The sequence below is a fragment of the Phasianus colchicus genome, chromosome 31 (assembly GCF_987193195.1).
Source record: "Phasianus colchicus chromosome 31, bPhaCol1.hap1.1, whole genome shotgun sequence".
NCBI lineage: Eukaryota > Metazoa > Chordata > Aves > Galliformes > Phasianidae > Phasianus > Phasianus colchicus.
The window spans coordinates 395,541-409,730 of record NC_143466.1 but is presented as its reverse complement, the minus strand read 5'-3'; the positions used below and the strand labels follow the sequence as shown (position 1 = coordinate 409,730).

At 55.6% G+C, this 14,190-nt stretch overlaps 2 protein-coding genes across 9 annotated transcripts in view; both read right to left on the bottom strand.

Moving 5' to 3' along the window:
• Positions 1-14,190, bottom strand: part of LOC149914094 (uncharacterized) — a 155,188-nt gene that overhangs the window by 3,375 nt on the left and 137,623 nt on the right. Inside the window, exons 1-2 of one of the 8 annotated variants that reach the window (XR_016460614.1) lie at positions 2,995-3,256; positions 1,243-2,236 (exon numbers count right to left, since the gene is read on the bottom strand). Coding sequence is in view for 2 of the 8 variants with exons in the window: in XM_090127656.1 (XP_089983782.1) it covers positions 2,123-2,236 (114 nt within the window). In the remaining 6 variants the exon portion in view is untranslated. Of the gene's footprint in view, positions 1-1,242; positions 2,237-2,994; positions 3,257-14,190 lie in introns of those variants that run through there. The other 7 variants (XR_016460611.1, XR_016460617.1, XM_090127657.1 and 4 more) reach the window with 7 other exon arrangements.
• Positions 4,914-8,417, bottom strand: LOC149914103 (zinc finger CCCH domain-containing protein 11A-like). The gene is made up of 7 exons (XM_090127665.1): positions 8,329-8,417; positions 7,564-7,687; positions 7,024-7,086; positions 6,686-6,772; positions 6,058-6,396; positions 5,675-5,751; positions 4,914-5,553 (listed from the first exon to the last, which is right to left on the bottom strand). Exons 1-7 carry the CDS (start codon positions 8,380-8,382, stop codon positions 5,497-5,499), a joined length of 801 nt encoding a protein of 266 aa, XP_089983791.1. The 5' UTR covers positions 8,383-8,417; the 3' UTR covers positions 4,914-5,496.

The window sequence follows — 14,190 nt, the reverse complement described above, 5'->3', positions numbered from 1 at the left end:
CTAGCTGAGCTGCATGCCCTTCCTTTTCCCTACCTGAGCTGCATGCCCTTCCTTTTCCCTACCTGAGCTGCATGCCCCTCGCCTCCTTTTTCTTGGTGCTCTTGCCTTTTCCTGCTACTCACTCCCAATCTCAACACTTGCCTGCTCTGCTTGCTGCTCTGACAAGTGCCTCTTAACTCTGCTCGCAGCTTCTCTCCTGCATGCCCTTCTCTATTCCCTTCTCGTGCCCTTCAGGCTTCTGCTCCCCTTGCTGAGCAAGCCCATGCCCGGTAGCTCCCCTTCAACCTCCTCCGCCCTTTGCCTTTCTCCACACAGATGCTTGCTTCTGGCCAGCACTCCTGCCCGCTGCCTAGCCCACAGCCCGCATCTCTTGGGGAGACAGCAAGGTGGCCTGGACCTACCCACACCTCCTCCCGGGCACGACTTCTCAGCTTTGCTTCAAGCCCACAAAAAGCCCCAAGGAGCTCCTCTTACCTTTGGGCTCAGCTTCTTCTCCTGCCGCGCAGCTCCTGTGCCAGGCGGGGGCTCAGCCCTCCCATTTTTCCCTTCCTCCCCTCCCCTCTCTCCTCTCCCCCCCTCCTTCCCTTCCCCTCCCCTCCCGTACCCCCCCTTTTCTCCCTTTCCCCTCCCCTTCCCCCTTGCCTTATGGCAAACTCACCTTTCCTGCTCTTCACTCCCTCCTTCTTCATTCTCCTGCCTTTTGCTGCTACTCTCGCCTTGCTTTCCCTTGCTGTGCTCTGCTTTGCTTTCTCTACATTTTGGCCATCCAGTCTTTTCTCAGCTGTTATTCTTGACTGTTTACTTGGCTTTTTTCTTCTTTTCTCATTTCTTTTTTTTCTGACCTTTTTGGGCTTTTTTCTTTTTCTTCTTTTTTTATGCTTTCGTTTCTTTTTTCATTTCATTGCACTTGTTCTTTTTTTTTTTTTCTCTTTTCCTTTTCTTTTTGTTTTCATCTATTTTTTCTCATTTTCATCTTGGTTTTCTTTTTTCATTTTCACTCTTTTTTTCTTTTTTTTTTATTCCTTTTTTCTTTTTTTTTTCATTGCACTTTTCTTTTTTATTTCATTTTTCTCTCTCTTTTCTCATTTTTTTCTATTTTCATTTTTTCTTTTTCATCTTGGTTTTCTCTTTTTGTTTTCCATTTTTTTTTCTTTTTTCCTGTTTTATTTTTTTCCTTTATTACTCTTTTTTTTCCCCTTTCTCTTTTTTCTTTCACCCTTTTTTCTTGTTTTTCATTTTTCTTTTTTTTTTTTTTTTATAATCATAGGTACTCCTGAAACCCCCTTTAAGCCCTCCCTACCCTCCCCATTCTTTCTTTTCTCCCTCACCTCCCCCCTTGCCCTATCCTACCATTCCCTTGCCTGCTCTTCTTACCTGAGCTGCTGTCCCTTCCTTTACCTACCTGAGCTGCTTGTTCCAAAAATTACCTAGCTGACCTGCTTGCCCCTCGCTTTCCCAGCTGAGCTGCTGGCCCCTCTCATTCCCTACCTGAGCTGCTTCCCCCTAACTTACCTAGCTGAGCTCCTTGCCCCTCACTACGTACTTGAGCAGATGTTTGCTCACTTGGCTTCCTTACTGGTTGTCCCCTCACTTACCTACCTCACCTGCTATCCACTCACTTTCCTAGCTTAGCTGCTGTCCCCTTCCTTTTCCCTACCTGAGCTGCATGCCCTTCCTTTTCCCTACCTGAGCTGCTTGCCCCTCCCTTCCCTACCTGAGCTGCATGCCCTTCCTTTTCCCTACCTGAGCTGCTTGCCCCTCGCCTCCTTTTTCTTGGTGCTCTTGCCTTTTCCTGCTACTCACTCCCAATCTCAACACTTGCCTGCTCTGCTTGCTGCTCTGACAAGTGCCTCTTAACTCTGCTCGCAGCTTCTCTCCTTCTGCATGCCCTTCTCTATTCCCTTCTCGTGCCCTTCAGGCTTCTGCTCCCCTTGCTGAGCAAGCCCATGCCCGGTAGCTCCCCTTCAACCTCCTCCGCCCTTTGCCTTTCTCCACACAGATGCTTGCTTCTGGCCAGCACTCCTGCCCGCTGCCTAGCCCACAGCCCGCATCTCCTGGGGAGACAGCAAGGTGGCCTGGAGCTACCCACACCTCCTCCCGGGCACGGCTTCTCAGCTTTGCTTCAAGCCCACAAAAAGCCCCAAGGAGCTCCTCTTACCTTTGGGCTCAGCTTCTTCTCCTGCCGTGCAGCTCCTGTGCCAGGCCGGGGCTCAGCTCTTCCCACACTCCTCCATTCCTGCAAGGTTGCTTTCCTTTGCTCTGCTGCAGTTAGCTTTCCTACTTGCTTTCTCTTGATATACATGGATTGCTTTTTACTTTTTTTCCTCCTCTGTGCCTCTTTTTTTCTGTTTTCAGCACTTCCATTTTTTTTTTCTTTTTCCATCTTTTTTTTTTCTTACTTTTCATTCTCATTTTTCCTTTTGTTTTTTTTTTTCCCCGCCCCGTTGAGATTCTCCCTCTTTATCCCCCTCAGCTTGCCTCTATCTGTGCCTCCAACTGGGTCTTCTCTCTCACATTCCCGTCTAGTGCCCGGTGTCACCCCACATTACCCTCTATTTCACTGTGCCCACGCAAACCCCCTATTGTCTCTCTGCAGCCTTTTATAACCTTACACCTCTCTACTTCCCCCCCAATCCCACCCACAGACCCCTGTCATGCCTGTTTCTCTATACCACGCCTACAGCCCTCCCGCTGCTCCCTGTAGCCCCACATCCCCTTCTATCCCACCTCCATTCCCCCTACAGCCACTCATAGAGCCACAGTTTCTTAGGTCCTCCCCCAGCCCCCTATATCCCTCCCCGTAGCTCTCGCCAGCCCCTCCCGGCCCCCAATGCTCCCTATAGCACCGTGTCCCCCCGTTTCCCCCTCACAGCCCTCTGCTGCCCTAAATCCCTTTGTACCCACCCCTATCGCCCCATGTACCCCGATACCACAGCCGCTGCAGCCCCGCCTGCCTCCCTATCCCCCCCCCGCCTTCCCAGCCCCTCACCCCACCAGGCTTCCTCCCCTGTCCCGGCGCCGCTCTCCGTCCCTCCCGGCTCCGGCTCTGCTGTGCTCAGCACCGCTCCCGTCGTGCCGCGGTTCCGTCTCGGTGCTGCCCGGACAGCTCCGGCGCGCAGCGGCGGTGCGGGGCGGCCAGGGCTGCGGGAGCGCCGCCGCCTGAGGGGAGAAGAGCTCTAGGCCGGCTGCCAACGGCCGTTCCCGCGCGCCGCGCATCAGCCAATCGGAGCCGGCGCCGCTGCCGCTGACCAACGAGAGCCCGGGGGCGGAACGGATCGGCACGTGCCCAACGAGAGCCCGGGGGCGGGACGGACCGGCACCTGACCAATGAGAGCCCGGGGCTGGGACGGACCGGCACCTGACCAATGAGAGCCCGGGGCTGGGACGGTCCGGCACCTGCCCAATGAGAGCCCGGGGGCGGTGCGGCGTTACGCTGCGCTATTGGTGGGAGGAGCGCGGCAGGGGGCGGGCCGTGGGTGGGGCCTCGGGGTGCGCCCTACTGCTATAGGGGGTGCGAGATGGGAATGGGATTGACAGGTGGGAGGTGGGGCTTGGATGTGGGGTTGGGATATGAGGTTTGGAACTGGGCTTGGGATGTTGGATGTGCACTGGGATGTGAAATGTAGGGTTGGGGTGTGGGGATATGGATATGGGGTGGATATGGAATGGGAGATAGGAAAATGGAATATATATGGGATGGGCTTGGGATGGACATGGGACCAACACTGAAGAATGTGGGATGGATTGGGGATGAAATATGGACACGGGATGGGATTGGGATGATAGTGGCATGGGATAAGTAGATGGAATGGACATGGGATGCATGTGGGGATAAGGATTCGGAATGGCTATGGATATAGGGTTAAGGATGGGGATAGGATGTGGGGGTATGGATATGGGATGGGTTTGAGATGGCTGTGGGGTGGATATGATGGATATGGGATGGGATAACGTTGTGGGATACGGACGAGGGATGGCTACGAGATGGAGCTGTACTGGTTATAGGGCCATAGGGGCGATGGGGCCAGAATGCTGCAGTCACCTCTGTCCCCAGAGTTCATCCCCAGTGTGACACATGGAGCCCCACAGCCGCTCCTCTGCCCTTTATCACTTACATGGGGAGGACATCCCCCAACCTCCATTATCAAAAATAAACCTTAATTAGAAAAGTGAGGGGTGTCAACCCCGCCCCATGGGAACAATGTTTTCTGTGGGGGAGGGCACAGATGGCGTCTCCAGAGGGCTGTCCCAAACTCTGGGGGGTGTTCACAACTCTAGGATATGACACCACCAGGGTGCCATGAAGGTGTCCCAAGCTTTGGGGTGTGACACAGGGATGTCCCCAATTTTGGTGGTGTGACATTGTCATGTGGTGTTCCCACTTCCCTGGGAAGTCCTCCAGGTGGTCACGGTGTCCCCGTGGTGAACTCTGTGCCACCACCAGAGGGGACTGTGTGACACCAGCGTGGCACAGCCGTGACGCGGTGTCATCGTCATCGGGTGTCGCGTTCGGCAGCCAGCATCGGGTGTCACCGTCATGCAGAGGGGACAAAAGGACCCCTGGGGACGTTGAGCCGAAGCTGGGGACACTGTAACCAGCTGGAGGACTTCCTGGAGAAGTGGGGACACAGCATCGTGCTGTCACACCACCAAAGTTGGGGACACCTTCATGGCACCCTGGTGGTGTCACGTACTGGAGATGGGGACACCCCCACAGTGTCACCCCCACGGACCACTTTGTTCCCATGGGTCGGGGGTTGACACCCCTCACTTTTGCAATTAAGGTTTATTTTTCGATAATGGGGGTTAGAGGATGTCCCCGCCCATGTCCCCATGTAAACTAAGCATGCACGCTGCAGTTTTCAGCCTAGGCTTTTAAGAGCAAAGCCAGAAAATTCCACACCGCTCAGTACAAAGCTGTGCGATGATGAGAGTGACTCAAGCTCTGCCCAAAGGATGAAAAGTAGCATCAAAACGGCTGAAGAGAGGGGGGACAATGAGGCAAGGTAGCACTGCAGAGAAGTCAGGAGAACACCTCTGCCTTCCAGGATCAGGCAGCCGGCGGAGCCTCTCTTCCCCCAACAGAGACGCCTGCAGGGTGAGGGGCACACGCTCACTTCTGCTCAGTGCTGCCCCGAGAAACTCAGACAGCTCGAGACAGCTGTTCTCTAACTCAGCGCGCCTGTGCTCAGGCCGTGCTACTCGCAGTTCTGTGCACGTGCTTTGCAGGCAGTGCGTTTATGGGCAGGGCCAAGGACTGGTGCATCCATTGCTTCTATAACCTGCAGCATCCCCTGATGGAGATGTGGGAGTTCTGACCCAGCGCCGCGAGTGGAATAACGAGGAGGTGGTGCAGCAGCTCACTGAGTGCCACTGGACAAATCAGGCCGTGCGCTCTTTGTGAATACAAAGCTCCAATTGTTTATTGATGGACTGCAACCAGAGTGCCAAGTTGGGCTGCTGCCACGAAGCCGCTGCCTTCTGATGCTCCTCCACTCAGTCCTTCAGCTGCAGCTTCTCCATCATCTCCACAAGGCTGTTCATTGTGGAGGACTGGAAAGAAAGAAAGCGAGCGTCAAAGTAGGACACCGCTTCCCCCAGCATTCTACAATCCCCTTCACGTCTGACAGACAGAGAACAACAAGAGCCGTGTCTGTGCTCACCGAGGACTCACCTCTGCACGTGCAGCGGCAGCTCTCAGAGCAGCCTTCTTCATTTCTGCTCTCCTCTCTTTTTGTCGTTGTCGTCTTGCTATAGAGAAAGAGGAGAGAAATTCAGTTTGTCAACAGCAAAACCGCGGAAACATGGGTACATGAAAACAGGCTAGGAAGCCTCTCAGGGAAGGGTATTTCCAGTGGGACAAGCAGAAGGCCGTCATGGATTTCATGGGAAAAGAGAGGGTTACACTTTCTGGCACTTCCTTGCCATTGGACTCGGCAGCCTTCTACTCTTTTCCCCTCTCCGCAGAGAGAAGGAGAAAGCAAAGCAAATCCTAAGCAAACTCCATGCACCTGATAAGGGAAGCACCTCACCAGGGCAGCTGCAGCACCTTCCTACCTCTTCGCTTTGAGGTCCGGAACCGCTCAGTCGGCGCTGGGGCAGGCCCAGGGTGTGTTGCTGGAGCTGGCACACCGCCTCTGCTCTGATGTGGGCTCTGAGCCTTCTCCCCATCGCGCTCCACCTTCACTTGTTTCTTGGCAGGCCACAGCTCTGCTTTTTGCTCCTCTTCCTCCACTCCCTTGCGCTTTCTTGCAGCCATGGTCTTGGAGAGGGAGTGGTTGTCAACTGCAGGGGAAGGTCTTTCCCCTCTGCTGGGACCTGCTGTTCCAGGAAGCCCTCCTGGAGCCTGGAGAGGAGCTTTCGCGTACATCTTGCCGTTTGGCTCAGCACCTCTCCCTGTTCAAATCAAGCAAGGGGAAGCAGCAAGATTAAAAGAGAGTCACACACTGCCTTCGGTCTGCAAAATGGGCCACAATGCTAGGAACTCTCGAGTGTTCACAGCAATGGACCTTGGGATCTTGGCTGAACTGTGGGCCATTTCCAATTGGGACAGGAAAGGCAACTGTAATCCCCAGGGATTAAGATCTCAAGCAACACGCAACGACAGCAGTCCCAGGAAAGGACAGACAGAAAGCCTAACTAGAAAGACAGTGCACCAAACCCAGATGCTGCTGTGTGTCTGTACCTCTCTTGGGGGCTGTGCCACACTCCATGCTCCTCCCCTGGCTTCCTGCAAGGCTGCGCTTCACTGCAAGCCTGCTTGCATCAGCTTCTGTCAGAAAGGAAACAAGAAAGACATGAAGAGCATCTCTTTGGAGGAGCATTTTAGCACAGCCAACCACAAACTTCTGCTCCTCAAGCGTAGTTTCTTCAATTGGCCTTTCTGCTGCTACAACGCTGTGCCATTTCTGCAGTCAGCACAGATCTGCAGTGCCCCTTCTTTTCTCCTCCATCCCACACAGCCCTTCATGCAGCCCTATTTAGAGGCAGGTACCCACACCACAGCTCACAAGAGCTTCTTACCTGGGGAGGCTTTCCGTTTCCCCCCAAGCCCAGCACCATTCCATGGACGCGCAGGCTCCGTCCCTACAACAACAGATTGTGTGTTGATTTCACAGACACCAGGAGCAGCACTGTCCTGTTAGCCCACGTCCACCACAAAAACCAAAAGACACTCTTCTACAGCCAGAACAGAAACTGATCTTTAAACTGCAGTGCGCTTGCACAAAGCACTACTGCTCTCATTCCCGCTCAGGTGGCAGCAGAGGAACCCCAGTCTGCCTGACAGCTCTGCATGCTGCAGAGCAAAGCTGCGTCAGCACACAAAACGCTATCAGCTGCAAAAGTCGAGGCACGGATTTTTTGTCCCTACAGGGAATGCACTCAGCTCTGAGCACCACCACTTACACACACACTTCTGTCTCACTGCTGCCATCTGTTGCTGTCGGCCTCTCTAATGCTTCCACCATGGTTACCGGACACCCCTGCAGTGCTGCACCGCTCAGAAGTAATACTTAAAATGCATTCTTCCATACTTCATGACAGAGGACTGCAGAGACTCACTTTTGCGTGGTGCTAAGGATGGTCCGTCCCCATCGCGTCCCTCTGTGCGCTGCAAGGCGCTGTTGGATCTCTGGCAGCCTGCTGGGTGCTGCTCCCTAGCACAGGGAACTGCGCCGCGCTGCTTCTGAGGAGAGAAATAAAGGAAGGGCCATGGAAACGGCCACCCAACGTTTGCAAAGAGATGCAGCGTTCCAGATGGTGCCAGAGGTGGGTATCAGAGTGCTGAGACGTTAGTTATCACTAACGGAAACATTTGAGAGCGCATTCACAACATCTGCACGCGCTGCAATTTCTGGGCATATCCAGCTTTCTCATCGTTCAGGTGGAGAAGACGGGCGCTCTCAGACATCACTTCGGGGGGTTAAACCAACACACCTGCAAACACCAGCATTATTCCGAGGGAAACAGTGACTTCAGGTGCCACAGTTCAACCCATGCAAAATTACCGTACACAGCCTTAGCTCTTCACCACTATTTCTTCCCCACCCTTTACTACTGCAGGCAGCTAGAACTAACTTCTCAGCAGAAACCCAGGGCAGCTGGCAAACCATAACCAGGTGCAGCTGGCAGGAGGGCAGTGCCCGCTCTCTGCTCCCACCCTGCCCCAGCAGGTTAAGGAGCCTGGCAATGCTGTCCTGTTGCTGCAAGTGCACAACCCAGCCGCTTACTGAGCTAACAAAGGACCAGCAGGGCTCCCCCTGCTCCACCCCTTCCCCTCCAAAACCAGAGAAAGGAGAAACCCAAGCGAAAGAAACCCAGCCATACCTTTCCACGCGCAAAGCAGCGATGGCAACTGCGTCCGTCTCCCTGCTGAGACATGCTGGGGAACGTCTCAGGGGAAGCTCAAGTTCCCGGGGTCCTCTCCACAGGGACTGCCCGCACTGTTGGAAAGAGCTGGCTTCACTCTCTCTTCAAGTGCCTCGATCCCCAAAATCTCCTTTTGGAAAGGAAAAAGGAACCCTAAGGAAAGAACCTGCAAGTGAAAAACAGTGAGGAAGAAGCATTTTCCCAGCATTCTTCTGCTGTGCAGTTTAGACTCTCGGGCAGGGCAATGTCTCGAAACCAGCTGGTTACAAGGACTGTCCCCAAAATACACCCAGCTCCTGTACAGCTGCCATGATTTCTGACAGCAAGCGTTCTCCATCTCCTCAATAGTTACGCGCCTTGAAGCACATGGCTGGTGTTGCTGTCCTGAAGAAAACTCCCTCTGTCTCACTGCCAGCCGGGACGAGGGCTGATGCAGCGTGCCCACCCCAGCCCAGCTTTCCTGCTGAGACACCTCCCGGCAACCACCCAGCACCAAACCCAGCTCACCTGCTCGGCCTGCTCAGCCTGAGCTGTGCCCAGCTCACGCACACGCCGCAGCGGTGCTTCCGACGGGCTCTCGCAGGGTGATCTCTCAAGGAAAGCTCACAGCTCAGTCTCTGCGTGCAGCACACTCACCAGAGCACCAGCTCTGCTCACCGGCTGTGCCACAAACGCTCCCACCTCGGCGATGACTGTGACCTCAGCGAGTGCCCGCATCACTTCTGTGCTTCCATCATAAGCAAAGGGCGTGCTCACCTCCCAGATCCAAATTTTAGGAAACCAACACCACGGTCTCCCAACGGGTTTATTTAAGTAAAAGAACAGAGAAATTAAGATGACCCTCATGCAGCCAGTTCTTGCTCAGGTGCTGCACAATCGGACCAAGGAGATGTTACCCCCAGGCTGCCTCCAGCTTGGAGGATTTGAGCTCCCAAGCAACCAGCAAGCATTTGGACGTGCCCTCCCCCTGCTTTTTACAAGGACAGACGAGTCCTTCTTGGGATGCCAGCTATTCTGCAAAGGCGGAATAGCTCTGTTCTTGGGCCGCAGCTCCTTGGCCACGCGCTTCTCAAATACTGGGGCTGCATTACCTCCTGGGCATCCACACGTGCTCCGACTCTCCCGCAGGGTTTCTGGCTTCGTGCTGGGGAGCTTCTCATCTTCTGCAATATCATTCCTGCCTCCTCTGGTACCATCCTGGGAGATGCTGCAGAGCTCATGAGCCTGAACTACCTTCCTCCCATCAGCAGCTGCTCTTGCTTTAAAGAAGTGCCAGCACCTACGAATCAGCTTGGAGAAAGTAATTCTGGGGACCCAGAGACACTGCAAGTTTCAATGCAGCTCCCACAAGAACGCTGCTGTTAAATCCGTAGAATCATAGAATGGATCAGGTTGGAAAAGACCCGAAAGATCATGGAGTCCAACCGCAACCTGACCATACTCCCCTAACTCTAACAACCCACCACTCAATCATGTCCCTGAGCACCACATCCAGAGCTCTTTAAACACGTTCAGGGACAGCCAGGACACATCCCCAATTAGCCAGGACTGCTGAAGGATGATGGAGAGCGGCTTGGCAGCCACGTCTGCCAACCCCCTCAGCACCCCAAGGTTCAATCCATCCGGCCCCATGGCTTTCAAAGCAGGTTTTGTTTCTTTAATTATTGTCTCCCATTCTATCTTTTCTTTTAGAAAGGAATCTAAAAGATGAAAAGTAAGAAAGTACTAAACAAAATGAATCAAAAGAAATGAAAAAAGGAAAGAAAGGGGAAGAGATGAAAAGAGACGGAAAGAAAAGGGGAGAGGGAAAGAAAAGGGGAGAGGGAAAGAAAAGGGGAGAGGGAAAGAAAAGGGGAGAGGGAAAGAAAAGGGGAGAGGGAAAGAAAAGGGGAGAGGGAAAGAAAAGGGGAGAGGGAAAGAAAAGGGGAGAGGGAAAGAAAAGGGGAGAGGGAAAGAAAAGGGGAGAGGGAAAGAAAAGGGGAGAGGGAAAGAAAAGGGGAGAGGGAAAGAAAAGGGGAGAGGGAAAGAAAAGGGGAGAGGGAAAGAAAAGGGGAGAGGGAAAGAAAAGGGGAGGGAAAGAAAAGGGGAGAGGGAAAGAAAAGGGGAGAGGGAAAGAAAAGGGGAGAGGGAAAGAAAAGGGGAGAGGGAAAGAAAAGGGGAGAGGGAAAGAAAAGGGGAGAGGGAAAGAAAAGGGGAGGGAAAGAAAAGGGGAGAGGGAAAGAAAAGGGGAGAGGGAAAGAAAAGGGGAGAGGGAAAGAAAAGGGGAGAGGGAAAGAAAAGATGGAAAACAGAAAACAAAATGAAAAAAGGAAAAAAAGGAAAGGAAGGGAAGAAAAGAAGAAAAAGGAAAGGAGAAAAAACTCCTTCCATCACCACTGCTACCACAAGCACTAAACCATATCCTGTAACTCCTAATCCAGATGCCTCTTGAACACTGCCAGGGACGGCGACTCCACCACCTTCCTGGGCAGCCATTCCAGTGCCTGGCTGCTCTCTGAGAGAACAAGTTCTTCCTTATGTCTAACCTAAACCTCCTCTGGTACAACTTATGGCCATTTCCTCGGGTCCTGTTTGTTGCCTGGGAGACGAGGCCAAACCCCTCCTCATCACAGCCTCCATTCAGGAAGTTGTAGATTGCAATGAGGTCTCCTCTGAGCCTCCTCTTCTCCAGACTGAACAACCCCAACTCCTTCAGCCGCTCCTCGTAAGGCCTGTGTTCCAGACCCCATACCAGCTTTGTTGCCCTTCTCTGGACACGTTCCAGGGCCTCAATGTCTTTTTTTGTAGTGAGCGGCCCAAAACTGAACACAGTGCTCAATGCGTGGCCTCACCAGGGCTGAGTACAGGGGGATGATTCCCTCCCTGCTCCTGCTGGCCACGCTATTTCTAATGCAAGATGCTGTTGGCCCTCTTGGCCACCTGGGCACACCTCTGTCCCTGGAAAGGTGATGGAACAGCTTGTGCTGGATGCCATCTCCAGACAACTGGAAGAAAAGGAGGTTATCAGGAGTAATCAGCAAGGGTTCACCAGGGGGAGGGCATGCTTGACCAACCTGGTAGCCTTCTACGATGTTGTCACTGGCTGGGTGGATGTAGTGCATGTAGTCTACCTTGCTTTCAGCAAGGCGTTTGATACCGTCTCCCACAACATCCTTATGACAAAGCTGAGGAAGTGTGGACAGATGAGTGGACAGTGAGGTGGGTTGAGAACTGGCTGACTGGCAGAGCGCAGAGGGTCGTCGTTGGCGGTGCAGAGTCCGGTTGGAGACCTGTAACCAGCGGTGTTCCTCAGGGGTCGGTGCTGGGTCCGGTCTTGTTCAACATCTTCATCAATGTCCTCAATGAGGGAATAGTGCTCACCCTCAGCAAGGGTGATCTGTGAGGCCCCGTGTACTGAAAGGCAGCCACACGGTCTCCCATGAGCCTTCTGTTCTCCGGGCTCAACAAGCCCAAACCTCTCAGTCTCTCTCCAAAGGAGACATTCCCGATGCTTTGAAGCCTTTGAAGTCACGTTCCTGATGTCCAAGTTACGTGCCCATCATGTGTTAATGCTGTTGTGCCAATCGGTGGGCTCAACAGCTGCAACAAAGACACCAACGTCTTTGGGATAGGCTTATTTTACTGCCTATGACAAAATAAAACCAACAGTAATATTGGCAGCGTCTATAGCCAAAAGAGAAGCTTAGCAGTAAAGGGAATAAGCAAGGCAGTGGGCCTACTCATTGCCACGTGAGCACAGTGGTGAAGAAAGATCCACGACCAATTGCCCCAGCACTTTACCATCAGCCAGATCCGCAGTCACTGGGGAGCCCCGTTTGCAGGGAGGATCTGAAGAACCTCTCCCAGCCATGGGGAAGTTGCACAGCAATGCATCCATCCCACGAGTGAGGCGTCCAGAGCCGCTGCAAGCAGCTCCAGCCTTTCTAGCACACAGTAAACCAATGTACGGAGCAGTCCGAGGGAACAGCCGCTGCCCTCTTTCTCCTCTTGGTTTTCGCCCCGAAGCCTGGCCAGGGCTCAAGGGGAACAAAAGGCGTCGTGCTGTCAATCTTGCTGCAGCACGGGCCTCTTTGGCAAGACTGTCTGCCCAGCCCCCCCGCGTCGGGCTTCGTCGGGTAACGAACTCAGCAGCAAAGCTGCCCTCGGCTCCTCGGGGAGAGCCCGCCGTCGTCACGGAAACGCAGCGTGACAGCACGCAGGTCCCAGCAGCCCGGCTGATGTCACCGGCGCCGTGACTTCCTCTGCCTGCCCTGGAGCCGCAGCCCGAGAGCTTTCCGGCCCCCGGCCTCCCTCTCCCTGGTCAGCGCCAGCGCCGCCAGCTTTCTTCTCGGACAGACGTGAATACAGAAAACGGCAGTCGAGTCCTCCGCCTGCGGGGCAGCGGCTCAGCACGGCGCTGCTGACCGTTCGAGCCGAGCCGAGCCGGAACCGAAGGCGGCCGCCCGACTCTGCCGGGCTCCGACGCGTCTCGATCGGCGGGGTCGGTCCCTCTCTTTCGGGGCTGCCCGGCTCGGCCAGGAGCCGCTCCCGGACACCGGGCGTCCCGCCGCTCGCAGTCAGCCGCCGGTTCTCAGCCAGCGGCGCCCCGCCGCGACGCCGACTCCGGAGGACGGCTCCGTTCTGACGCGGGACGGACGGGGCCCCGAGGCGCGGGGCGGGCGGCGGCGGGGACGCGGGGCGGCGGAGCGCCGCTTTCCCGGCACGGAATCCCGCGGCCGCCATTGGCGGAGAGCCCGCGCTCGGCCCCGCCTCTCCCGCTCTCCTATTGGTCGGCCCGCGGAACGGGGCGGGCGCTCCCGGCGGGGTCGTTTGCGCCCGCGGTCGCGCCGTCATTGCGTCATCATCGCGCGCGTCCCGCGTGGCCCCGGCCCGGCTGCCCGCGGCGCTGCCCCGCTCCGCGCGCCCGCTCCGCTTCCGGGGCCCGCGCCCCCGGATCCTTTTCCTCCGCGCGGCCTTCCAGCCGCTCTGCCCCCGGCCTGCAGAGATGCCTCGGGTCGTCGTGACCGAAGTGCGGGACCGGCGCGTGGCGGTGTTGAACGTCGTTCCGTTGGCATCAGCCGTCGGTCAGCCCGTCCAGAGCCCTGTGCGGGGCCTTCGTTTCCTCAGGCGGATAACGGGAGGATGCCGGAGCCGAGGGGCGGTGGGAGGGAGGCGGGGACGGGAGCATCCTGCCGTGCCGCCAGCAGCCCGGGGGCCGCGTGCTGTGGGTGCCGGCACGAAGCTCCGCCGTCCGTCAGCACGGGAGCTGCGGTTCTGGTGCAGCAGCAGGAGCTCAGCGCAGCCCTGCAGAGAGCGGTCCGGCGGCACGGGAAGAAGATGACGGCCTGGAGCGCGAGTGCCTCAGCAGTGTCTGCAGCCTGCGAGGAGCCGAGCCGGGCTGGGGAGAGGAAGGTGTGGGAGTCCCGGGGAGGGACGCGCGATGGCAGCGTTATTGGCAGGATCAGCTGCTTCCTCCACCGCTCCCGACGCCGAGCACTGGTTTCCTTTGAGAAGCAGCCCACTGTCACATCTGTGGGGTTCCGCAGGACACACAGGCATGGGGTAAGTTTAGGTTGGATATCAGGACAAACTTCTGTGCAGAACTTCTACAGCCGTGGGTGGGATCCCCCTGAGCTCCCCTTCTCCAGGCTGAGCAGCCCCCTCTCTCTCAGCCTCTTGTCATGGCAGAGGTGTTCCAGTCCCTTCACCATCTTGGTAGCCCTGCGTTGGACTCTTTCCAGCATGTCCAGCTGTCTCCTGTACTGGGAGCCCAGAGCTGGACGCTGTTCTCCAGCTGCAGCCTCCCCAGTGCCGAGCAGAGCAAAAGGAATGGTGCAGAAT

Bases quoted from the DNA above. Each gene is read 5' to 3' on its own strand.
- LOC149914103 (XM_090127665.1), bottom strand. From the start codon at position 8,382: ATGTCTCAGCAGGGAGACGGACGCAGTTGCCATCGCTGCTTTGCGCGT. The intron at 6,773-7,023 runs GTAAGAAGCTCT...CCTTTCTGACAG, and splicing joins GAAACGGAAAGCCTCCCCAG to AAGCTGATGCAAGCAGGCTT. The intron at 6,397-6,685 runs GTACAGACACAC...TGATTTGAACAG, and splicing joins TGGCACAGCCCCCAAGAGAG to GGAGAGGTGCTGAGCCAAAC.